The sequence below is a fragment of the Zonotrichia leucophrys genome, chromosome 4, assembly GCF_028769735.1.
Source record: "Zonotrichia leucophrys gambelii isolate GWCS_2022_RI chromosome 4, RI_Zleu_2.0, whole genome shotgun sequence".
NCBI lineage: Eukaryota > Metazoa > Chordata > Aves > Passeriformes > Passerellidae > Zonotrichia > Zonotrichia leucophrys.
Window position 1 is genome coordinate 57,032,853 of NC_088173.1, and position 27,003 is coordinate 57,059,855.

At 41.0% G+C, this 27,003-nt stretch overlaps 2 protein-coding genes across 8 annotated transcripts in view; both read left to right on the plus strand.

The window, feature by feature from the left end:
• The window catches only part of C1QTNF7 (C1q and TNF related 7), a 36,764-nt gene extending 20,645 nt beyond the window's left edge, over positions 1 to 16,119 (plus strand). Inside the window, exons 1-4 of one of the 6 annotated variants that reach the window (XM_064711813.1) lie at positions 7,586 to 7,683; positions 12,370 to 12,569; positions 13,449 to 13,694; positions 14,386 to 16,119. In XM_064711813.1, the coding sequence (XP_064567883.1) occupies positions 13,457 to 13,694; positions 14,386 to 15,017 (870 nt within the window). In that variant the 5' untranslated portion in view covers positions 7,586 to 7,683; positions 12,370 to 12,569; positions 13,449 to 13,456 and the 3' untranslated portion in view covers positions 15,018 to 16,119. Of the gene's footprint in view, positions 1 to 7,585; positions 7,684 to 8,900; positions 8,992 to 12,369; positions 12,570 to 13,448; positions 13,695 to 14,385 lie in introns of those variants that run through there. The other 5 variants (XM_064711814.1, XM_064711812.1, XM_064711815.1 and 2 more) reach the window with 5 other exon arrangements.
• Positions 16,120 to 25,839: 9,720 nt separating this feature from the next.
• Positions 25,840 to 27,003, plus strand: part of CC2D2A (coiled-coil and C2 domain containing 2A) — a 56,681-nt gene continuing 55,517 nt past the window's right edge. For both annotated transcript variants that reach the window (XM_064711808.1, XM_064711809.1), the window contains exon 1: positions 25,840 to 26,031. In XM_064711808.1, coding sequence (XP_064567878.1) covers positions 25,983 to 26,031 — 49 coding nt within the window. In that variant the 5' untranslated portion in view covers positions 25,840 to 25,982. The remainder of the gene's footprint in view (positions 26,032 to 27,003) is intronic.

A 27,003-nucleotide genomic window follows, 5' to 3' on the forward strand; every position in this document is an offset into this window, starting at 1 on the left:
GAATTTTTAATTGTAAATTTATAATACTAAACAAAGAAAAAGCTGTGGCTATCATAATCTTACTACCTTTCTGAGAAAGAGAACATACTAATGAGCAGATTAATCACTGTCTCTTAAAGCAAGAAATAGAAGGAACTGAATGAAATTATTAGTTAAAACAATTTAATGGGGACAAAAAGGTTTAAGGGAAACAAATGCATTCTGTGCATAATTAATTTAACAAATTTACCAGTTATGAGAAATGTTGTGAAAAGCCAGAGTTTAAGCTCCTTCCAAGTTTGTGGATAAAGAGTCCAACAAGGCTGACAAGAAAGCAAGGACTCAGAAGTATCTCAGTTTGGGAGGCCTCAGCTGGAGGGGAACAGGCAGAGAGATAACCTTGTGCAAGCATCTCTGTGCTGCCCACATCCCTGGGACACTGCCCAGAGAGAGGGCAGGGCCAGAAGGGCTCCTGATCATATTTATCAGAGTCCTTCAGAGGCGACATTCATCCCAAACCAGAGACAGAATGAAAGGACTGTTACAGCTGATTTCATCATTTCCCCAAGAGAACATGTTGGGACACCAATTAATTTTATTGAGAAGGAGCAGCAGTGGCTTATGAACTTCTGAGAGACCCAGTTTCCTGCATTAACAAAATAAGCACAATAGATAAAAAACCATAAAAGAGCATCTATGCCAACGAAATTGTCTCCAAATGAAGTGTTTTGATATTCTTTTCCATGAGTTGATAAATTTATGAGACCTATATTTTTTAACTTTACAGTTTGTGTACAAAAATATAGATATTTCAGCAGACATACATTCACACTTTTCCAAAGACGGAGGAAAAGAGAAGACTCATAGAAATCACAGCATCTCACAGGTAGAAAAGGAGAATTCTAAGCAGGAAAGACATGACCTTTGAGCATAAGAGAGTTTTCAATTGCAATTACCTGTCCAAGACAGTGTAATTTAAGCATTAAACAAAATCACAAATATCAAACTAGAACTTTTTGCAGAGCCCATTGAAGATAACTAAAACAAAGATAAAACCAACAAAAACTTATTGAATGTCAGCTTACTGTTTATCAGCTAGAAACAAATCTAAGTGCATTGTAATTTAGGCTATCAGAGAATAGATCTGAATTAAAGAAAATTAATTCTATCAGTCAAAGTCAAATAGAAAAAAAGATCTTTAATAACATATTTTATATAAAATGTATCCACCATGCTCCAGGGCATTGAAGAAAAGCTAAGTGAAAACAGGACTCCTTTGGCTGTAAATGTAAGGATATGTGTGTGCATACACACAATGCACACAAACACTTGTTTTTCTGTGATGAAAATATGCCCCAGCTGAGGGAAAAGTGACAGCCTGAACTGATCTGAAAGACTTTAAATTGTAATAATTTTTTTCAGTTTTACATCTTGATTCCATGCCATAAAACTTAAATAGAAGAAAAGAAAGAAAGAAAGGTCATTTTTACCAAGGCAAGAGAAAGCTTCTCCATGTTTTATGTATTTCAACTTTATTTGCAAGTCAATATGTTCTGAATCTCTGTAGGTTTCCATTAAAGTGGAAATTGCAAAACCCTTTACCCTGATGGAAATTTGAAGCTGATATGCTGTAAGCCCTACATGACTCCTCTTTTTAATATATATTTTATTTGTATTAACAATTATGTGAGGACATTTCTGGGGGACAGATCATTAGAAGTGATTCTGGCATACTGTTTGTCTCAAACCTGCCAGAATTTCTTAAGAAATAAATTTACATCAAGGTCACTGTTTGAAATGGAAAAAGGCTCATGGCAATCTGCTGCCATGGAGCTGCAACTGCAAAACAACACTGAATTTATTGTCATCATTGTAAACTATATCTGGAGACACTTGAGAGAAACTCAAGCACAACTCCGGACACGACAATAACAGAGAATTTTATTCACTGATTATGGAATTGTGAAGAGGATTCTCTACAATCACTTCTCTTTGTAACAAATACATGTATAGCCCAGCACATGCCAGTGCCTGGGTTGTGTTTGCACTGCAGCTGCACACCCAGGCTGTGACTGTGTGGTACCTGTGTGTCCTGTGCTCCTGCCCAAGGGATGCTCTGTGGGGCTGTGTCAGGGTGTGCCAGCTGGTACCCAGGCACAGGGCACCCTCAGCCTGGGTCACCATGGAGCCCTCCTGGCTGTGCACACCAGTGCTGCTCTGGGGGTCTGATGGCTCCAGCTGGGCTGGGGACAGCCTGAGGTGACTCCAACACTCTGCGATTCAAGGTCAGGTGGAACTTGTTGACAGACTGAGATCAGGGGAAATTAAAGTGAAAATGAGATTTAACTGGTTGCTAAACACTCTGTGACCTTCAGACCATCTGGGAATGGCCACTTGTGTCCCATGGAGACTGTGCTGAAATCACATCCCACCACATGCAAAGTGAAGCCTGCTCCCCACCACACAAAGGCCAGACTTTCCTGCTGGAGAGTGGCATGCTGACTGACAGCTGCAGCTTTTTTGTGCTGTTCCCTGGAGGAACCCAAGGAAACAAACACTTCCCAGACAGGATGGATTTCAAAAGAAACCAGACCAATTATTGTTGCAAGAACTTAAGTGAGAAAACACCTTCTGTCAGGAATGACCGGTTATCAGATGCTAGACCTCATCTGCACTGTAATGAAAAAACTGAAAGAATTATGCTGACTTCATCCATTTTAATCTCCCATGAGAGAATTGATTTGAAATACAAAATGACACTTACTTAAGAAAAGCAAAATCTGAAAAGTGCTCTTGAATTACCTGCTTTTACATCAACAGAGCAATATTACCCCTGATGGTTTTGATATTGTTGTTTTACTGGTGAATAAATAGAGGCATGTAAGATTAAATAATTGCCATGGAATAGACATTTCTGATTGAGGAACAGAAATTAGATCTCCTGAAAGAAAACTCTGTGCTCTGTTTTCTTTCTTCTTTCCTCTCTGTGAATTTGATCAAATGCCATTAATAAAAGAGAGATTTGCATTTGATTTCAGTACCTACAGAAGCAGGCTGACAAATAATTATGTGTATCAAACTGAAGTTATTATATCACAAGAAAAACTGTCATTCTTCTAAGAGAATGTGTGTCAGATGAATTTGTGTCAAACAAAAGAAGACAAACCTCTCCTCTCCTCTCCTCTCCTCTCCTCTCCTCTCCTCTCCTCTCCTCTCCTCTCCTCTCCTCTCCTCTCCTCTCCTCTCCTCTCCTCTCCTCTCCTCTCCTCTCCTCTCCATTAAACTCTTTATTAAAAAAGAAGTGTCAGGCCAGACTGTGACCAGGATATAGAGTAGTCTATAGTAGTTAACCAAACAGGTGGACAGACCCTCCAGAGTTCTATATAACAGCATGAGTGTTTCACTTGCAAGGATTGTACAAGTTAGAAAACAAATAAATGAGATAATACTTTCATTTTCTTCATAAACTTTTTACTTGAAAATTTAAAACTTCCTGCCTGAATAGTCCAAATCAGAAACACAGAGAAAAAAAATGTCAGTGTTATTTCAACATGAAAGAGCTCTTACAACAGATTTTAGATTTTACAGTGTGTTATAACAACAATCCAAAAATTTTTTCAAATAAGCAAGTTTGTCCCTTCCCAGTACATGGCAATTCATGTACTAAACAAATTCTAAACACGCTGGACTGAGACTCTACAAATCCAAACATAGAAATGGTTCTCATTTGGAGGCAGATGAAAGCAAGACAAGATTCTGAAGGACACAGGTTCTCTACATGGCTCAGTGAATGCTTCAGTGGGGAGAGGCATAAAGATCCATATGGAATTAAACAACCCTTTAAAAGCCTCGTTCTGAAAACTGTTAATTCCATGTGTGTAGACAGAATCCAATGCTTTCTTCCTCTTTGAATAAGCACAACCTGCAGCCTCCCAGAGCCCTGTGGGCACTGACATCCCTGCAATCCCTGCCAGCCTCTCCTGGGGTGTCCCATCACCCAGCCCATGGTCCAGGACCCCATTTCAGCCCAGCTGATCCCCATCCACAGGGTGATATTCTGGTCTGGCCTCAGATGCCATGGTTGTCTCTGGCCATCTCCAGGCTGCCCTGGCTCCTGCTGGGGATGGGATGGGCTCTGCCTGGTGAGATCCTGCCCTGTCCCCCTGTTCCCTGTGAGTTCCATCTCTCCAGCCCCAGGGAACAGCCAGCCCTCGCCCAGCACAATAACCTGCACAAGAAATGGAGCTGTAGAACATCAGCCTCATCAAGCACAAGTGCAGGTCCTGAGTGTGCTGGGTAAGCTGGGTGCTGGAGATACCAAGGGTGGGCTTGGGTGCAGACAGCCCCCCTGGCCAGTCTGCTGGGAGCAAGGATTGTCCCTCTTGCTTTGCTATGGAAACAGAAACCTTTGTTTCAGTAAGAAAATATCAAACCATACAGAATTTAAATGGAATTTTATTTCACGGCTCCAAACTGTGAGCTGTCTTTTTAATGTGCATGACCTTCTGTCTCACAACAAGGTCAGCCTCTCTGAAAATAAAAGGTTTGATTTAATCAGGAAGAAGCATACTTTAAAAACCTGTTATTACCCAAAAGCAGACATTACATAAATTTTATTCTATTTTTATATCTTCCTGGCTCCAATCTCCCGAATCTGACATTAACCATAACAATTGCACATGTGACTAAACCAGGCCAAATTCTTCTTTTTCTGTTCCAATATAAATATGGAAGTAATACTGTTGAAGTAATAGCTTCGAGGTAGGCTCCCTCCAGGAGAACAGGACTTTTCTCAGAACAGCCAAAGTCAGGAAAGTATGCTGATTTTCAAGCCAGGATTTTACTGACGAGTCAGAGCAGTAAAATGGAGACCACCAGGGTTGACATGAGAGCCTGTCAGTCCCAGAGGCTGGGGACACAAGCCAGTGTTGGTGGCATTCTGAAAGCACAGGAGGCTTCAAAGCTCTCATGCCATTTCAAAATGCCTTAGGCTTTCAGAAGTTCAAGCACTACTAATTTACAGTAAAACTTCAGCTTTTAAACACATTTATCATTTGTGCTGAGACACAGCCACTCACACCTCTGTAAGATTCAGATTCACCACCACCTCTCTCTTGTTTGACTTCAGTTTCTTGAAGCTCTATGTTTCTTGTTCTTGACCAAGCCAGCATTACACCAAGGGTCAGAAGATGAAGCCCTTGCAGCTAACTCTGGGCAGTGACCACTGCAGTGCCCTGTGGATGCAGTCCTGCAAGAAAGCTGCAGCACTGATATGTCCCCATGTCGCTAACACTGTGAGGTGTGCACAGCCTGGGTCTCACACTGCTGTCCCGAGCATCTGTGCAGCCCAAGAAGGAAAAACTTCTGGTTTTCCTCATGGAAAAGCTATCAGCTTGATTTGTTGCAAGTGTACACCAAAAAGCTTAACTATGATGGGTTTTGAAAAAATTTACTCATGTCAAGCCATGGACTATCCTCTTCCATTTACATTCTCATGGATATCCTCTTCCATTTACAGCAGGACAGGGACAAGACACTGCCATGGAGCTGAACAGGGCTGCTCCCTGCCCCAGGGCACTCCACTGCTTCCCTGACAGAGCAGTTTATGGGCACCTTCCCCAGCTTGCTTCAGAAAAATCAGCCAGCTGAGTGCAGTCTAAGCCTTTGAACTGCTCCTTTGGTCTCTGCCTAGTTCAGTGTAGAATGCAGTCCCTGGCTGGATCCCTACTCTTCCACAAAGTTCCCAGAAAGGCACAGTGCCAGGGTGATATCATTGGATGAACTTCCAGAAGAAAACAATGTTCTGGGGGAGGAGTGTCCTTTTGAGGGTTGGAGGCTTTCTTCTCTTCACATTTTTCCTCTCACATGGTGAACACTGTCCTTTGGTGCCGTGTACTGTACCAAGGGAGCAACTGGGTGAAGCAGAATCCATCAGAGGTGTCCATGATCTGATAAATAATATTTACCTTGAGGGCATGAGAATTTAGCCATGCCCAGGGACCACAGCATATTCAGCTATATATCCAGTGAAGCTCCCAAAGTAGCTCTTGCTTTGCTGAGTCACTCCTGTGCAAAGTGATTGCTGTCACAAGGGGAGCTCTCTGTGGGCTTCTGCTCACAAAGCCCAGGTGGGAACACAAGCAAGCACAAGGTATGAGGCAGGGGAAGTCTGTCCCCATGACTTGTGGCAAGAATCTGTGACTTTTCTTCTTATTTGTCCCCATGTACCTTGCAGTTTGACATTTTTGCGCCCTGTTTTTCCTCTTTCCAAACCATCCAAAATGGTTTACCCAGCCTGTTTTTTAATTCTCTTCTATCATTACAAGGTTGGCAAGACAGAATGATCTAAGACAGGAGATGGAAATTTTCCTGCTAAGGGCTGGAGAGGAACCAAGAGGAGGAAGCCTGCTTGAATTGAAATACTTTTCACAGGAGATGGGCACACTGCTCTAGGCATCTATCCACATCTTTAGATGCCTATGTGCTTCCATATGCTGTATTCCAGTCCAGATTCATAACAAACCCTTCAAATTCTAGGTAATCCCTGAAGACAGCTTCTAATTTATGGGACTTTGTGTCTTTTTCCTATTTTATTTTAAGGAAATAGAGAACACATTTCAAATAATCTTGCACCTGAGGCATAGGTACACTCAAATCCTCAGTCTCCCAGTGTTAAATCCTGGACATTTTTCTCTACACTGCAAGCAAACATCTATTGTCTCCATGTCACTTGCCAACTGTAAGCAACTGACCTCACTTCTTGGCCTTCTGTCAAAACAAATTCTGTCAGGTTGTGTTTATTTGTGTGTTCTGGTACAGCTGGCAGTGAAACCGCTTTGCCTGCCAGCATTCTTGTTAAAATTCCCACCAGCTGAGTCAAGCTATCTCACCAGCACACACCTTGACCAGGCTCTCTGGCATTTTTCAGAAAAACAACCTTCCAAATAATGGCAGTACCTGGAGAGACTATGTCTAAAGACAGACACTGAGAAATAAAATTGCTCCCACTCTTCTGATACTTTGAAAATCAAGCATACTAAACTTCTGGCCTTGATTACAAGCACTTGATTTTTAATGGAGGCTTGAAACCTGGTTGAAGAATCTGACTGCATTCAACAAAGTTATGAAGAGGATTGTTCTAACATGACTGACTGCAAACTTAAGTGAGTGAGACTGTTAAATGTCAGCACTGCTAATGAGGCCTTTAAGGATTTTTTTCTCAGAAATATTTAGCTAATGGTCCTTCCCACTGGCTGATTGATTCCTTTGGGCACCATCAGCTGCTCTGGTACTGGGAGTCAGAAGTTCAAACTGCTCAAATACTGTTGGGTCACTTTCCCCTTCTTACACAAGGGAAACAAAACAGTGCAAAGCCCTGTGAAGATTGCTGGGTTATGTAGGTAACCCAAGCACTGTGGTAATGGCCAGCTGTGGTCTTGATTCATTAGAGTAAGGTGTGGTGTTACAGGTGAAGCTCTGGAAGTCCAGCACAGCCCCCAATAACACAAAACAAGCTGGGAGATGTATAAAGCTTTGGCCAACTGAAGGTGGGTGATCACTGTAAAATCCATGGGAAAAAAAAAAAAAAAACCATCATTAAGATTCACAACATATTTTGATGGCATAAAAATCTTACAGAGCAAAGAAACTACTGAATGTGGCATGTGAAGCCATAAACACCTGTTTCTTAGGCCGTGTAGAAAGGTAAGTGGTGGTGGCAGATTGAATGGCAGGTTTGAACCCTTCAGGCATGGGGACACAGCTGATTTTTGTGGATCATGTTTTGAGAGGGAAAAGACTGGCATAGCCAGTGAGATTTCACATTAATTGCTGAAGATGTCTCTCTCTCTCTACTTCTCATCCAGACTTATTATCTCCTTATTCACTTTGTTTCTCCTACCCTACAGTTCCTAGATGGGAGAGTTGGGGAAGATCTGTGCATCTCACAGGGAGGATTCCTGGTAGCTCTGTGGGGCATTTGGGGCCTTTGCATTTGGAAAGCCAAAGGACATATAGAGTATCTTGCTCTTTACCACTAATCCATTGCCAAGGCTGCAGACAGAAAGGGCCCACAGGTATCACAATTTCTCATCTATGCCTTTGTGCACAAGGAAGTTAAAACATATCTTCTACTGCCTAAACAGCTGTGTGTATGTATTGGAAGTGAATTCAAAGCTAGCAGGGCAAACAAAAGTAAGAACATAGTCAGGGTAGCTTGTGACTAATAGCTACTGGCACTTGACCCAGTTTTTATTTACAACAGATTCATGGGAAATCTTCTAGGCTTGTTTCAAAACAATGCCAATTAATAAATTTTAGAATTAGCACTACATAGTTGAACAAGTGAGAAATATTAGATCATATACCAGAAAGTCTCAAAACTGGCAATTTCTTACAATCCCTGAATTTCTAAGTTTAAAAAAATGTTAGTGACATAGTCTGAGTATAGCAGTAATGAAATGAGATTTCCTAATGTCTTGATGAAAAGCCTGTGCTGAGCCCTGGCTTCAGTGGGGATCTAACTTACAGGGTATGTTCTCAAGAGAGATCATAGAATTACAGAACAGTTTGTGTTGTAAGAGACCTTTAAAAATCATTTAGTCCAACCCCCCTGCAATCATCAGGCACATCTCCAACTAGATAACTTTGCTTAGAGCCCTGTTCAACATGGCCTTGAATGTTTCCAAGGATGGGGCATTGACCACCTCTCTGGACAACCTGTTCCAGTGTTTTGCCATCATCAGGATAAAAAATGTCTCCCTTCTGTCTATTTTAAATCTACCCTATGTTAGTTTAAAGCCATATCCCCTTGTCCTATTGCAACAGGCCGTACTAAACAGTCTGTCTCCATCTTTCTCACAAGTACCACCTTTAAGTACTGACTTCCTCAGTGAGTGTTCATAGGAGAGGTGCTCCAGACCCTTGATTGTCTTTGTGGTCCCCTCTGAACCTGCTCCAGCATGTCCATGTCCTTCCTCGCTGAAGATCCCAGATTTGGGCACAGCATTCCAGGTGGGACCTCACAAGAGTGGAGTAGAGAGGCATAAGCACCTCCCTTGACCTGCTGGCCACCTGCTTTTGATTCTTTGGATCTGCCACCTTAACAGACTGCAACAAGGTCCAGAAAAGTTTTTTGAATGTTTTTCCAGTATTAAATGGATAAGATAACTTTAAGAACTCACTTGGAAAATCTGTTTTAGAAACCATTCGGAGAAAACTTGTATAGTGAAAAGTGTCCCTGCGCACAGCAGGGAGGCTGGAACTAGGTGATCTGAAAGGTCCCTTCCAACACAAACTATCCTGTAATTCTATGACTAGAACTGATCAGCATGTCCATCATCTTCCAGTGAATGCCCTGATGTGCATTCTTCCTCTACCTAGTGGATTTGAAACTTATTGAAATGCCATTTCCTAAACATGGAATAACATTATTTTAACTCTGAGTTTATATAATTTTCATTATTATTTTTGATGATGGCTATAATGAAGATGTCTGTTATTGTTCTGAAGAAGAATACCATGTGCTTATTCTGGCTTTCAGTTTTTGGAAAAATACATTGAACTCCTCAAATGTTGTTTTTCTCTGGAGACAAATCACTTGGCATATATCAAGAACTTTGTTTCCTGCCCCAGTTTATGGACAAAAGTTTTTTATCTTTGAAAAGGACAACCAGAAGCCAAGAACAAAGTGTTATTTATGATTCACGTTCTGCCTCCCAGTTAAATCTCTGTGGACAAATATTTAACTACAACAATAAAACTGCAACAATAGGTGACTCCTGAGGAAGTGATCTGGGAAGTCTGTTATACCCTCTAACTTCTTAAAACCCTGTGAACTGAAATCTCTGATTTTGGCCTCCTAAGTCAACCTGAAATTTCAAAAGCCATGGTCATATGTTCTTTTTCACCTTTAACTTTTCAGTAGTGCTTTTAAGGGTACTCACTGGGAAATTGGGGGCATGGGTTCAGCACTGTCCTTCTTTCCTTGGTCTGAGGGGATTCCCTTTTGAGTCTCTTTCCAAGAGACTGCACTAACAGACAGGCATCCCTCCTTCTTATAAAATAACTACTGTTATGTACAAAGAAATGCAAGAGTCTGAATTCAAAGGGCAAGAGAATTCCTGATTCTCTGGGTTAATGCATGGTTTCCCAAATGTCATTTTTTGGCCACCACTGTTGGAAGCAGCTTTCTGTGTTCCCCCAAGAATGAATTGAGATCTGTAAACCTAATCACCTGAACCATTATAATAATTTTCTCCCAAGTCCAGCCCTATTTACCTAACTGCATTCCCACCATTCAGTTGCACAGCCCTGTCACTCCTTAAGACCCCCAACACGTAGATGAAATCTCTGTATATTGTCCTCTATGCCTTCTCCATCCTGAACTGGTTCTCCAAACACAAAGCCCCAGCCATTTGAGGCACATCCCTATCTCAACAACCCCATTCCCCTCACCTTCCCCAAATGACATTTTTTCCCATGGTTTATTTAGAAATACATGTCCCGGACCAATTAATTTCCTGCAGGCACATGAGAAGAACAGCAGGGGAGGTCTGGGAGCTGGAGACAGCTTCACACATCAATAAGGTACTGGCCAGCCAGTGACAGGAGCAGCTGTGTGTAGGTTTTTACTCTGATTTGTAAGACACCCTTGACACAGGCAAAACTAGAAATTGTTGAGATAGTTTTTGCCTGGCTTACATGCAACACGGTGTGGGAATATCCAGCCTACTGATTCAGACTTTCATCTGGCAAAGGGCAGGATTTTTTTCCAGTCCTTGATCCTTAGGTCATGTCTGCTTCTTATCCATCAGCTTTGTGTAAAATGCATATGCAGCTTGAAGCATGAAGTCCCTCCAAGCTGTTCCCTCCTGGCTAAGTGTTTAAAGTTTTTCTTCTCTGCAGAGAGCTTTTTTGTCCCTGATTTAAGTCCCATGAAAATCCATGAGCTTTATTTGAGTTTGCTCAGTAGTACATCAGAGCAAACGTCACTGTGAAGTTTGTCTTGTAGCTAACAACTGCCTTGGAGTTATCATTCGCTGGTGTGCTGTAATGTTCAGCATTCATATGCTAATCCATTTGTGGAGACTGCTATGCCTGACTGTATGGTAAGGCTTCATCAAATAACAGCAAAATTAATAGTTTGGTTTCTGCCAATTTGATGCAAGATGTCTAAAATGAAAAGCAAAATGTTTATCACTGAAGAGAATTTTGGAGCATTGTTTATTTCTCTACAAATATACTATTTTTATATTTTTTCTGCATTATCACTGTTAACCATAACATTTTCTAATTTTCCACTCTGTAAAATAAAAGATTCTTCATAAAGACTGTGTATGATTGTGCATGCATGTATATACAAATATGCTGATCTTTGCTGAATAGATCTGACCATGCCATCCATATACCAGTTGAAATATCATGAACTGCAAATAAATGTAATGGCTTGGGGTTTTAAATCAGTTAATGCCAACCAGTATCACAGAGGGGAGAATGAGAATAACAATTTCTAGATTAAAAGGTTCTGCAGAGGGATCTGGACAGGCTGGATCAGGGGGCTGAGGCTGGTTGTGTGAGGTTCGACAAGGTCCAGTGCAGGGTCCTGCAGCCTCAGGCAGTGCCACAGGCTGGGGCAGAGTGGCTGGAAAGCTGCCCAGGGGAAAAGGCCCTGGGGGTGCTGGTGACAGTGGCTGAACACGAGCCAGCTGTGCCCAGGAGGCCAAGAAGGCCCAAGGCACCTGGCCTGTATCAGCAATAGTGTGACCAGTGGGACCAGGGCAGGGATTGTCCCCCCATCCTGGGCACTGGTGAGGACACACCTCAAATCCTGTGCTCAGCTTTGGAATCTCACTTCAAGAAAGACACTGAGGTGCTTTCTTGGGAGGGCAGCAGAGCTGATGAAGGGTCTGGAGCAAAGGCCCTGTGAGGAGCAGCTGAGGCAGCTGGGAGTGTTTAGCCTGGAGGTTTGGGGAGACCTCATCCTGTTCCACAGATCTCTGAAAGGAGGTGGCAGCCAGGTGGGGGTCAGTCTCTTCTCCCAGGGAACAAGACAGGATGAAAGGAAATAATGTCAAACTGGGGCACTGGAGGGTTAGACTGGGTAGCAGGAAATCTGTCTTCACAGAAAGGGCTGAGTAGCATTGGAACAGGCTGCCCAGGAAAGCAGCAGTCACCATCTCTGGAAGTGTTCAAGAAACGTGTGAATTTTATATTGTTTAGTGATGAATATGGTGATGATGTTGGGTGGATGGCTGGACTTGATAATCTTATCTTAAAGGTCTTTTCCAACCTTAATGGCTCTGTGAGTCTATGGCTCACTGTAAAAAAAAGATAGACTGCATTTTACAGATATTTTTTCTCAATCTCCCATTCCATTTTTTCCCCCTACAGAAACCTGTGGATTCCAATTTCCTTGAATGCTGTAAATTACTCTGACAGAATGGACAGCTCCAACAAAAAAAACGCACACAAATTTTCTGAGAAGACAGCAAAGGAACTAGAAAAAACAGCTTGACTTGTAGGTTCTCACCTGACCCATGACTGACTCTCTGCTAATGCAACACTAAATTTAAGACACCTTTGTATATCAGGTACTGCAATTACTCAGCATGTCACTGTTTCTACAGTTACTTTTCTCTAGTATCCCAGTATACAGTGGGACAGAGAAATTTCTACCCAATCGTTCATGAAAGCGCCCAAATCCCATATATAAAGATTTAATCATTTTTCTTGCAAGATATTGTGACACAGTTCATTGTATATGACAGCCTAAGCCAGGCTTAAAAAACTCAACCTGTTAGCAGCCCATTCACACCCCACCATCCCCTGCAGGGCAAGGCAGGGCAGGGCAGTGTCTGGTTCCACCTGAGGATTGGGGTGAAGTGTTTATTTGTGCTGTTTCCAAGGGGCACTGAAACTGGAGCTCTCTAACTGCCTTCCATCCTTTCTGCAGCTTCAGCAAGTTTCTGCTGCAGTTGTTTAAGCTGGAGATTCATTTGCCACCATAAGGGCAAATATCAAAATGAAATGAAGGTGTAAGCTTTATCCTGACTACAGGCACATGCCTCTAGTATAGACTAACTCCCTCCAGCAAGAGGGCTTTTAGCTGTAAAGCTTGTATAGGGACCAAAGACAAAATAAACTATGCAAAGGTCTTTGCATTGAAAAAATCCAGATTATTTTTTCATGTGTCAACATTTGGCCTCAGAAAGCTGAGATTCACCAGTTACACTATGTCAGTCTACAGCTACTTACTTGAAAGTCACACAGCAACTTGTACAGTGCCCAGAAAAATCTCCAACCTGACAGACTTTCCTCCTTGCGTCCTACATGGATTTTGGTAATGCAGAAATTCCAGGTTGAGGTCTGCACCCCTACTTGTGCATAATGCATCACAGTGTCACACTTATTTGCATACTCAGAGCCATTTCCATGTGACTAAAGTGTCTGACTAATTTTTTTTTTCCCAGATCTGAGGATGTTTGTGCTGCTGTACATTACAAGTTTTGCCATCTACACAAGTGAACAACCTCTTCAAAGCCAGAGCAAAGGAGAAAATTACTACACCAGATATATCTGCAGCATCCCAGGTTTGCCAGGCCCTGCTGGCCCCCCTGGAGCCAGTGGAACCCCAGGGCCACATGGACGCATTGGTCTTCCAGGAAGAGATGGTAGAGATGGCAGGAAGGGAGAAAAAGGTGAAAAAGGGAGTGCAGGTATTGAATATTTATGTAAATTAACACAGTAGTAACAAGAAAGCAAGATCTGTCATCATCACTGTTATACACATATTTATATATCCATATCTATATCTTTATCTATAGGTGTGTATATATATATATTTATATATGATGAGTGTGTGTATGTGCCTGTGTGGGTTTAAGTGTGTTCATATATAAATACAGTGAGAGTATGCACATATATCAGTGTAAAGAAATGTAAATACACAACCTTTCTTAACACAGATGCTAAGAAAAAGATTGGAAAGAATAAAGTACGCGTGGTCTCAAATAAATAGTCCCACCTGTGCCATTGACCAGGCTTAAAAGATTAGCAGGTGCTTAGGTATGCACTAAAAAGGCTCTATTTTTAGGAAATATGTAGTGCACGAGTATCACTACATAGGTAGTCAGGCTGCTGTCCCTGCCATCAGTAGTGCCTAGTAGTTCAGGCAGCAATAGATTGATTACATATAACATTCTTTAATATGTAATCAAGCCACATGAAGATATTATCACTTAGTGGCATTTCTTTTGCAAACTTACTAGAAAATTTTGCAAGTATTTCTAGAGTATTTTGAAATTTTGACCATGTTTTTCTTGTTTGTTCAGGCACACACAGTAGCCCACACAATCATTTACTGAGGTGATATGTGCAACGATTAACAAACTTAAAATGTTTTTGAAGGTTTAAGAGGAAAGACTGGGCCATTAGGACCAGCTGGAGAGAAGGGAGACCAAGGTGAGTCTGGTAAGAAAGGACCTGGAGGATTGACTGGTGCCAAAGGTGACGTAGGTCCAGCTGGACCACCTGGACCTAAGGGAGATAAAGGAGACCGAGGAGAGCCAGGAGCACCAGGGGTCTGCAAGTGTGGAAAGATCGTGCTGAAATCTGCCTTTTCTGTCGGCATCACCACGAGCTACCCAGAGGAAAGACTACCAATTGTGTTCAATAAAGTCCTCTTCAACGAGGGGGAGCATTACAACCCATCCACAGGGAAGTTCATTTGTGCCATCCCCGGGATTTATTATTTTTCTTATGACATCACCTTAGCAAACAAGCACCTTGCCATCGGGCTGGTTCACAATGGCAAGTACCGCATCAAGACTTTCGACGCCAACACCGGCAACCACGACGTCGCTTCTGGATCCACGGTGATCTACCTTCAGCCAGAGGATGAAGTATGGCTTGAAATCTTCTACACTGACCAAAATGGTCTCTTTTCTGATCCAACGTGGGCAGACAGCTTGTTTTCTGGATTTCTCCTGTATGTTGATACGGATTACCTTGATGCTTTATCAGATGAAGATGAGCTCTGAAGCAGATGGCAAATGACATTCAAACTGGAGGCCCCAGCAAAGGATTTTATTCATCTGTGTGGGGGAAAACAAAGTTGAAATGAAAAAAAAAAAAAAAAACCTGGGAGTTCATTCTTGTTTTGATTGGAGCCAAACCTGAGTTCATAAGGATGTTTTTAGAATCTAGGAAGGATTTTTTAACAAACAGCAGGGATATCAAAATGAACTGTAATTAACATAAGACTGCATCACTCCAGGACTGACTCTTCCCTAAAATTACATTTATAATACTATTTAAACAAATTTAAGATACTGTACATTGGATTTTATATAAAATGTATTAATTTGCAAATTAGAATGGCTATTTTGTATATTACATTAAAGTAAAATTGAACAATTCACTGCAATCTTGGTCATTTTAAGACAGGCAATACACTAAAAACAGATGGGAGAGGAATAAAGTAAGAATGACAGTTTCAGGATGCCACTGCACAGGTCACAAGAACAGTCCCATCTGATATTTGCACCAACAAATATCACTCATAGGTAACCAACCTCACAGTAAGTACAGGAAGATTTGTACTAGCTGAGGACTACTCAACAGCAGTCATAAAAGTCTAGAACAAAGCTATCAAACATATAAAGAAATTGAAAGCTGAAAGATCTGGAAACTTGGAGAGAGTCAGTATTCAGAGGGTATTTTCAGTGTAATTCCAAGTGTCTTTGCTATTCTTTAAATGCTATCATCTTTATGAGAAGTGTGGAAAAAAACTTTAAACTTTTTGCTGAAGATAATTGTGGATGCCCAAAAATGACAGGTCAGTAATCACTAATCAGAGTAAATTATATGAAATGGAGTGAGTCAGACCATTAAAGCAGAAGTTATGTTTCAACATGGCCAAATGCAATGAAATAAATTAAGGTCACACACAGGATGAAAATCTGCATTCAGCAAATCAACAAACTTGGAAAAGGTAGATGGGACCTCATGGATTATCAGCTAAATAGAAGTTATAAAAGTAGGCTGTCACTACCACCCTTTGGATGTATGATAAATGGAATTAAAAATAGAGATGAATAGTGGTTACATAGGAAGAAATTACTTCTGTCAGTGTCTCAAAAACTTGAAAGTTGAAAAAAAAAGTGTATACTTATATTCATGGTGCTTACACAAGACATGCAACAAGGTCAATTTCCTTTTCTTGTCAACGAGGTTAAGAGGTGATTTAATCACCATCTACACCCATCTGGAGATAAATATCTGGTAGTACCTGGCACTTCCCGCTATCAAATATGAGCACAGCAAGGTCCATTGGTGAGAAACCATATCAATCCTCACTGGAAATGAGGAATCTGTTCTACCAGTGGCAGCAACAATCATTGTAAAAATACCTAGGAACATCACGAGTTCTCCAGCATTCAACACCAGTCAAGACTGGCAATCTTCCATTGGGTTGTCTTACTTTCCAACAATTTACAATCTTTTATTCATCCCAGATTTACAGAGACCTGCCATTTCTAACAGTTATTCAGATCACATTAAATGTTAGTGGTCTGTGTTGCACAACTCTTGAACCCACTTTAGTTATGACCAAGGCAGACAGAAATTTCTAGGTTGTTACTGTGTAGTTGACGGATTAAGAAAGTTACAACAGATTAAGAAAGTTACAAGCAGACAAAATGACACAAAGATGCTGCTGAGGCTGCAGAACCAGCAGGAAGGTTATGTACGGAACATCAGCCTGTGCACTCTGTACCTGTGCCCTCACTTCTCCCACATCAGCATTCACGGCTGTGAGTGCAGGGCTGCTGCTTTATGCAGTGAACAGGTGCACAAATCAAACTGGCAATGCTTGTACAACCATTATTTTATTTGACAGTGAGAGATGTCTGATAGAAGACAATAGTAGATTATTTTTCTAACCAGACATCTAATTTATTAGTGTCACACAAGGGCTGCTTTCTGTGAAAAATATGGAAAATAACACTTGGAGATTCAGTTTATCACCCTGCTGTACAATCATTTATACATCTGCAAATTAAGGACAATATGAGTGCAAAATGCAGTCCAATCATAATTTACAATTATGTTTGATGGTGATGTCTCACAGCCATCATGGCCTATCTGAGGCACAAAGACCATCAGCATTGCCCAGTGCTGCCTGCACTGAATCCCACAGGACAAAATAAGGATCACATCCAGCCCATGACTTCCAGGAAGCATAATTCAATAGATGCAGGACGGGACCCAGAATATATTTATCAAACAGAAAAAGCAACTAAAATTAGTTTTTAATTAGATTATTATCTTATAAAATATGGAAACAGGTTTATGACATTCAAATCAGTATAAAGTTTATGTTAGGAGTAACATATTAGTTTCACTAGAATTAGAAAATCTGATAAGCCCAGCCTTAAGGAAAGAGTATGATTGATTTTCTCCAGACTCCACAGGAATGTACTGTAGTTATAACACATCTGGAAATTTTCAGACAAAACTAATTTTTCTCAATTAAACAGAGATAATATACAGCTTCATAGTGAAGTTGTTGCAATCCTAACTATAAGTAAAGTGTTCCCATGTAAAAATCTGTAAAAATGAATCCAATATAAAAGAGGTATTTCAACCACACCCATGTTAAAAAGGACACCATGGGAATAAATAAACCAAGAGTTACTGCTTTCATTTTCTTAGCAATTTTACATTTATGTTTGTACAATTACAGAAAAGTAACGTTAATTTCCCAAAGTTTTCCCGTTTGGATTCTACACTTTTTTGAACAGTTTAATATTTTGGCATGAAGAGTTAAAAATAAGTCATTCTGTTGGTTTATTTCTATAGATTTTGGCAAGAAGAATACTTCTACTACACATATGGAAGACATATGTATACAAGTACCATGTATCCCTGCCCTCATTAAGGGTCTCAAGACATTATCCTAAACTAAATCATTGCTATTGCTTGTATATTATTTGAAAAGATATCAGTTTTGATGACATGATATTGCATTTGGGTATTTATCTGTCTAAATTTGAATTTATATGGAAAATATCTTGGGCTGATGTTTTCCCACAATTCACACCAATACATGGGGAGGTCTGGTTGGTTTCAAAACACTGTAGCAGCAAAAGAGCAAAATTTCTTCATGATCAAATTTGAAATTAATCAATGATTTCTACACAATATATTGGTCATTCTACACATGCCATAATGACATAAAATAAAATTAGGCATCCAGACCAAATTAGTCATCTAGTCTCTGCCTGCAGTCCACAGAGAGAAATAAGTGTCACCAGGAGGAACTGCCAGGAGGAAGCATGTTTTTACTGCAGTACCAACTCTTGGCCTTCGTGATCAAGGCTGCAAGAACTTGTACGATACAAACCTCAAACCACCAGGAAACCATCAAACAATATTAATAACATCAGTATTCCTGAGATTCTTAGGTAAAAAGTATATATATATATTTACTTGGGATATGTGTATGTAAAGATAAATAAGAAAAAATAAAGTTATTTGAAACAAAACAGCTCTCCACAATCTTCTACTCTTTCAGATTTCTTTATACTTGTGGAGTGACATTAAGGAAGAAGTTAGTCACATGTTCCACTGCTGAATATTTTTAGCCTAGATAATTATTTAAACATTTATCTATGTTTTCAAATTTTTATGAGTATGTCACGTAGAATAAATACTTTCACTTTTTTTACTACTGGTATTCCTGTTCATATGGTCAGGCTGTTATACAATTTCTTCAGGAGCAATAGATCGTCAACATTTTACAATGCTGAGACAATAGAGAGGAAATAATTACTAATGGACATCAGTGCTGAGAACATTATCTACATTCCTCAAATCTTTTTAAATCTACCTAACACCATTTAGATACTATTAGGAGAAGCAAAAATATACAAAACTGGAAGCAATTTATTTCATTTCCTACCAAGTATGTTACATCAGTTGTTGCAGTTCATTTAATACTCTATTTACCTTCCACAGCTCACCGACTAGGTTCTGTTCATACACCAAGACATTTACTGAATAAATCAGTTTTCACTGATTGGTTTATTTATTGATTTATTTACCCATTGGCAGGGAATTCATATTCAGAATAATTGTACTAATGCTGTACTAAGCAGTTTGGTCAGCAGGAACTTCAGTTGTATGTGGAAATGGGGCTTGCTTTGGATATGTCATTCAGTATCTGAGGAGTCACCCATGAAATAATTCATGAAAGTACACAGGAAAAAATAATAATAAAGAAAGTACACAGGAAAAAATAATAATAATGAGAGTACACAGGAAAAAATAGAGTTGAGAAAGCAATACACCACTATCTTTACCAATGAGTAATGCTTTCAAGAAGCAAATTAGTCCTTTCAGTATAAACTATCTAGAATTCAGCTCAGAGAGCATTTAGAGATCATAAACATTTTTCTGTAACTCCCTAGGTAAACACTCCCAACTGAGATTATATCATCATTTCTGAATTTCAGAGGCATAATTCTTCCTCACATACACAGGAAGAAATTTCAAAATATTGTCAGAAAATCCTTGGTTACTGATATCTGGTTTTGTCCTAGTTGTATACAGCAGATCAATTCATCAAAGTCGCTACCTAAGGGAAAAGAAAAATTAATTAGACATATTATACATGTATCATTTAATAGCAAATATTCACAAAGAGAAAGGTGTCTCGGATTATCTGGCTCATATTCCGCAATTTTGAATATAATTTTGGTATAATTTTGGCAGCTACCTGCTGGAAGAGGTGTAAGGAGATTTTTCCTCCATGCACATTGTTCTTGCAGCAGCAAGTATTAGTGTAAAATTTCTCTTACCTGACTTTAATTTCTAAAAGTTCAAAGAACACTGTGGGGGTTAAATTATTTGTTGGCTCTCCTGTTACCAGTGCAAAGAAATAGGTGCAGTAAATCTCTGTTTGGATGACACTCTATTAGAGACTTTCATTAAGAAAGAAGGAATCAGGAGGTACCCCTGTCTTCACATCACTTGCATCTAAGCTACTAACTAAGGGTAGCTTTAGCTTTGAGATGGCAACAGTTCAATAAGATGTCTGCTCTTCAAGAACAATCTGCTAAGTGGAAAAATTGGCACAATATAATTTGGGAATTTATATGTCTCAAAATTAGCAAGAAGATGTGGATTGATGAGAAGTACCCTGATAATGATGGAAGTGTCCTCTTGGCAGATCTTCCATAAAGTATTGCTCAGGTTCCTCCTGGGACAACGTCAAATGAAGTAACCTGGCTGGTCCCCAGAGAATTTTGCAATATATTAAGATGGGCTAGCCATCCTCTCATATCTCCAAATTCAATACACATAAGTATATTTAAAATATATAGATATTTTTAAGGATACTTAAGGGAATCCTGGAGTGATTCTACTTACACCAAAGTAAAAATTAATAAATTTGTTTCTTTTCAGCTTTAAAGAACCTGTCCTAAATCCTAAATCAAATAAAAAATATAACGCAGAATTTGTAAAATCATCTCTGTAGTAGAATAACCTTGTTTATGACATCTTAACAATGGACAAAAATACTGACTTCTTGAAAAATACAAATGAATCAGGGTTCTCAGTGGGCTCTTAAGTGAATTTTTTTGAAAGAAGAAGGTTGGATTTTTAGAAATTAGTGAGTTGCATGAAGGAAATATACCAGCAAGTGATTTTTCTTTCACTATTTTCAATGAAGTGTTATCTCTAGGCTCAGAGGAAAGTGAAAAGCACTTGAAACTTCTGAGCTGAACAATAATCTCTTTCATCACTTGAAAACTTTCCTACCACTAATGTTGATTTCCCTTCCATGCACCACCTGCCTTCATGCACATTTTGTCAGACATTCTGATGCGGATGCGTGAACACAGACCTCTAAACTGCATGTGAAAAATTACAAAAAATGTTAAATTACAAAAAATGTTATTTGAGATTTCTGTCATGTCAGAGTAAGGTGTGATCAGTTTAAAAGTAATGAGGATGAGCAGAGTTTGTTCTTTCTTGTTTGTAACCTCCCTGAAACTGGGATCACTGTGGGGTTGCACACAATACCTAAATTCCTACTCTAAGAACACAGCAACATGTACTCATTCTCTAAACGCTGTATGTGGCTGGTAACATTTGCTGTTTCCTTCTGTTGATTTTACAAATTTTGACTTTGATTCTAGGCAGGAAATAAGAGGTGTCTATGGCAAAGCAAATCTCACACTGTCCTCAAAGCCAGAGAAATAACTCCATTGCTCACTGTCCCCTGCTGAGTTTTAAAATGGTTTTAACTCTGAACTGGGGGACTATGATGCCGCTGCCCACTCTGGGCCATCCTGCACTGTGGGCACTCCAAGCTGCAAGGTACTCTGCCTGTTCCAAAAGTAAGCCTCGACCATCATTGACAGAACAGCAATAAATGTCCCAGTGTGCCAGTGTCATGCCTAACAGCTCCCACCACCACCTCATGTGCAGCACTCAGTGTGATCAATGGCATTGGGCTGGCCATTCTTCATAAAGCTGACCAAGATAAATGACTTGCTCTCCACCCCAGGAGACACATGTGGTTCAGATTGTGGATGTCTCCTGTGAGCAGAGTCATTGCACTGACATGTGTTTTTAAGCAGCTTTCCATCCTGTTAAGCAAAGGACTGACTACTTCTTTAGGGTCTCATAGTAATGTTCCTTACATAAATGCTCTTCATATTTGTTCATAATTTAAACTGTTTGTACAACTGTTTCTGATACTGGAGTATATTGTTGGGACACAGACTTATTAGCAAAACAAGATCTTGAATCTGAGTTCTTGCCAAAATTTCGTATGAAGTTTCACCCACTGAAACATTTCCACAGTCCCATATGCAGTGATTCTTAGCAGATAAAAGAGATGTGTGCTGTGCATGTTACCCTAAGAAACCTGTCCCCCTATTACATATCTTTCCCTTTCCTGAAAGCTTTGGCCATATCAGATGTTTCTAGCTATGATAGTTCCTCTTTTTACAAATAAAAATGCATACCCCTAATCTCTTTTAACTACTATGTTTACTTCTTCCCATGCTTTCCTTCTTAGTACAGCATTCAGAAAGGAGAAGCAATTTATACAACTCTTTTCATGTGATTCCAACTACTAAAACTTCGCAGTAATAGACCTTCAGATGTTACAGGCACTGTTTACATACAAGCAATTATAAATAGGTCTAGTAACTCCATTTAGTATTCTCAATTTTGTTTACTCTGATCATACTAGAGATATTACTACACATGTTAACACAAGAAATTATTTTGTTAATAATTCAGTGCAGCAGAAAATACTCCCCTCCAGACTTGACAGGAAAGCTAAAAATCCCTTTGTAGCTACAAAAATTAGGGATGGTATATAAAACAATCCACATTTCTACAAACCATCCCACAGTGCTGACATTTCTGCCATTCCTAGTATCAACATAAGCTGGTTGTCAGTATTTACAAGCAGATAAATAATCTCTCCTCTGTTTCTCCAACAGGGGCTTCAAGAGTGTGATTCCCTTTAAGCAGGCTCTACAACAACTAATCACAGACTTCATATCCTTTTTTTCCTGCTACAGAAATATAAAAGTATATTGATAACTCTAGGAAGTTATGATTTGCCTTCTTACTCTGAGCATTTACTAATACATTTTTTAATCCTGGGGTGGCAAAAAGCCTGTTAACCAATAACAGCTTTTGAGAGATTGTATCTTTTTTAACTCTGCTATGTTTCCTGTAATTTTTCCCCAAATGACAAGATAAGACGTTTGCTGAGGCTGATGCTGATTTGTAAAGGTCCCCTGTAAAGAATAATGCAGTTTTGCTTCCTTGATGCTTCTCCAGTAGTTACTCTTAGTACTTCAATGCATTGGAACACAGAGAGCACCAGGAAAACAACTGGCTACTAACCATCCACTTCAAGGATTTATCCTTAAATGAAGTTTCCAGGGATTTTTTTCAGAGTGAAATTAAAGGTTTCTAAACTAATCTAGAAAAATATTTACTTTCTGGAATGTTATCATATAGTCTGAATGAGTGGTATAACACCTCTCTTTAGTCAACAGAGTGAACCAGTCTCTTCCAAAAATGATTGGTATTTAGGAATCACTGCTCTGGTTCACACAAATCCCAAGAAGGTCTGTGCTGCTCTTGCACTCACTTTAGAAGCAGTACACAGAAATTGAGTCAGACAATTTAACAAAGTTAGATACTCAAAGTTAAGATGAGTGTATTTATTATATTTCAGCCTGAAATAACCATCCTTGACCCTGTAAAAATATACTGTGGATATTTGCTTTTTAAAATAACTGCAGTAACTGAAAAGGTCTGCTGGAGCTGCATTTTCTCCATATTTTATTTATGATTTTCCTTTTACCTTAGATGAAATTGTTTACAAAAATAAGTTTTCCAAAGTGTTTTAGTGGTTTAAGCAGGAAATCTGACTCTTTCTCTTTAAAAGCACAGCTGGGGTGCTGCTTTTAGGGGAGTGTGGTGTTTGGCTCTTGTGTGTGATCCAAGAGCTGCTCTGCAAGAAAACCCAGGTAAGAAGCAAACATTTTCCTTAAGCTCTGTTTCAGTGCATTTAGTGTACTTTCATGAATGAGACAGATTTAAGTAGCACAAAGTCCTCAAAATCATTTTTTAGGTACTTTTGATGCAATATTTCTTTCAAAGAGCGGTGTGAGAAACTTCCCTGTGTTTTTGTTGTTAGTTTTCAGTGCTTGGAAATTACCTCTGAGCTAGTGGAGAGCTTTATAGCTCTTGCATCCAGTTGTTTATTACATTTTAAAGTGTCTGTTATAGTACTTAACTTCAAGAAATGCTACCAAATTGTTAAAGAAAGCTGCCATAAAGCACTTCTTCAATGTTGTCAGTGTTCTACATTTACATGTGCCTTTAGGAAAGACTGTTTAAATTTGATACAGAAAGCTTGATATGAAAAAGAGATTTATGTGCCAAGTGATAAAAAGGCTGCTGCTCCTTGGCAGCAGCAAGGAAATGTGGCCATTTTTAGGTGCATAACCCTTAGCCTGGTGAGAGACACTGAGGGAAGTGGTGCTGAGGTAAATGCACAGGTGGTTTGGGAGGGAGTTACATTTGGCTGGGAAAGCCACTTGCTCAGGGCGAGTTCAGCTGCCTGTGCTGGTTGAGACATATCAAGAAATCTGATAATACTTGGGGCCAGTAGTTGCTAAAGCCAAGCCTCAGGCAGGAGATAGATTCTCCTTTTACATTTGGTACTTCCTAAGAGATAAGGGGGGATATGAATATCACTCTGCATCTTCTAGGCTGGGCTGGAAGAGCTTTTTGAAGCAAGTATGCACAAGCCTGTACACACCCAGTACAAAGAAGTGACAAGGAAATCACAGGTGACCTGTGTCAGCCTCAGTTAGCCCTCTTGCCAAAGAAGATTTAGCCAGGCCCCACATTTCACTCCCACAAGTTGTTTCATGGGGATTTTAAAATCCAGAATAAACAATGCTGTTGTGATTTACTTCATCTGTGAGCACAGCACATCAGCCCTTGGGTTTGGCACAAGTGCAGCCAGGCTGGCACAAACTTTGTGCCAGGAACAAGTTACAGCCACGGCTGCTTTTCCATCTGGGAAAGGTAAAGAAGGACAGGAACTTGCAGGAAGAGTAGCAACAAAATGAGTTGTGTAGATATAAATGTAAAACTTTCCCCAGTGCTTGTAAACAAATACAGCCACTTTCTAGTGGAAACAAAACCGAAGTAATTTGGGGAACAGAAGTGATTTGAGCCCAAGGCTGAAAGCAGGGGGAAAAGGAACGCATCCCTATGATCTGAATATTGCAGTGGGCTTTATGGGTTGTTTATGTAAAAAAAAAAAAACAAAACACGAGTGTTCATACAGCAGATACTGGCCCACATTATTCACTATTATATGGAATAACTGAATGCATACATATATTTTTAATCATTCCTATATGAAAAAAATCAAGGTTTTTTACACACACTAAGCCTGTATGTTACATCGTGTAATTTAAGTGTTTGGGGGGGGAGAAATGACAGGTGGAACATCTCTCATGATCATTATGCACATATTGAAGCATATCTGTCATGAGTAATTCCTGCGTTGCTTGTGACAGCCAGGTATCAGCCACTGCCCAGGAGAACTGCAGTGAAGAATCCCTAGGATAATCATGGAAGTTAGTGTCCAGTTCTTGGAGATAAACATGTTTTATGATTGCTTTTCACTGAGAATAATAGGAATCTTTCACATATATAGCTGTGAAAAGTGAAATAAGTAAGGCAAGACTCTCTTTTAAGTTCTTCTCACCTGGCAGTACCATTCCAGTTCTTTCAGATCTGCACAATTAATTTCTGTGCAAATACACAGCAACTCTTAAGTACCAGTGCTGGAAGCAGGCACCCTCGATGTGTTTTGGATTTTTGGCTTTTTAAAATTCTATTTCATTTTGATCCATACTCAAAGTATGACTGCGGATTAAGAGCGCGGATTAAATTATGTTCAAATTATTGTTGAATATACTTAGCCTTGCGTAGGTCACAAAACCACGAAGTTATTCCGTTTGCTCACCTGCAGAGCAGTTTTTGAGGTGATTATGTTTAAACAGTAAAATGTCAGGAGGGGAAAGGAATGCCCAAACCCCAATGGTATGAGGAGACTAACTGTAAAGATAAGGCAGATGTCTATAACTGTATATATAAGATATACTGGTGTGAAGCCAGTGCGGACGGGTGTCCGTCCGTCCCTCAGACCGTCCCTCTCTCCGTCTGTCCCGGCCGGGTCCCCGCCGCGCGCGCCCGGCCCCGCGCACGCGCAGCCCCGCGCAGGCGCCCTCGCTCTGCCCCGGGCCGGGCCGGGCCGGGTCCCGCTCCTGGTCCCGCTCCGGGCCGGGCCGGGCCGCGCCGCCGCTGCCATCGCCTTTCCCTCCCCGCTGCCGCCTAGCGCTGCGGGTCCCGGCGGGCCGCGGGCGGAGCGCAGCGGCACCATGTCGGCAGCACGGCCCAGCGCCGCCGCCGAGACAGAGGCAGTGCGCGGTGAGTGACTCCCAGCGGCGGGCGCGGCTCCGGCGGGCTCTGGTGCCAGTCCCGGCGCTGTTCTGCGGGACCCGGCCCCGCTCCGGGGCTCCCCGCGGGCACAACGGCAGCGCTGCTGAGGGAGGAGCGTGCGGCGCTCCCGGTCTGCTCCTCGCTCCTCCTGTGTGCTCCCTGCTGGCATCCGAGGGGTGGGCGGGGGTCTGTGTTTGTCACGCCGGGTCGGCTCCGGCTTCGAGCGGACAGGCAGCGCTGCACTCCAACGACCTCCTCCTATTGTGGTTAAATGTGGTTAGATTATGAAAAGCCCTTCGTTTTTCAGATATATTTGTGTAGATGTGCGGTATTTTTGTAATTGGACTGGCCAGTCAGCCTTGTCTCCATCCCTGGGAAGGTGATGGAGCAGATCATTCCAGAGGTCATCACCAAGCGTGTAGAATAAAGTCATGTGGAGTAGTCAGCCTGGCTCTGCCATGGGGAAATCAACCTGACAGCTGCCTGTCATGGCACGGCAGGATGGATCAGTGAGGGGACAGCAATGGGTGTTGTCTGTCTGGACTTCACAAGGGTTTTGCACTGTCTCCCATGATATCTGTGCAGGTAAGCTCAGGAAATGTGGGTTAGGTGAGTGGACAGTGAGGTGGATCAGGAGCTGGCTGAATGGCAGAGCTCAGAGGGCTGTGGGCAGCAGAGTAGTCCATGGCGTTCCCTAGGAATCAATAGTGAGTCCAGTCTCGCTCAATTTGTTTGTCAACAACCTGGACAATGGGATAGAATGTGCCCTCAGCAGGTTTCCTGGTGGTGCAGACTGGGGGAGTGGCTCAGGTTTGCATTTATGCCACACCTGAGGCTGTGCTGCCATTCAGTGGAACCTCGATGGGCTGGAGCTGGGCAGAGGGAAACTCAGTGAGGTTCAGCAAGGGCAAGTGTGGGGTCCTGCACTTGGGGAGGAATGGCCCCAGGTACCAGCACAGG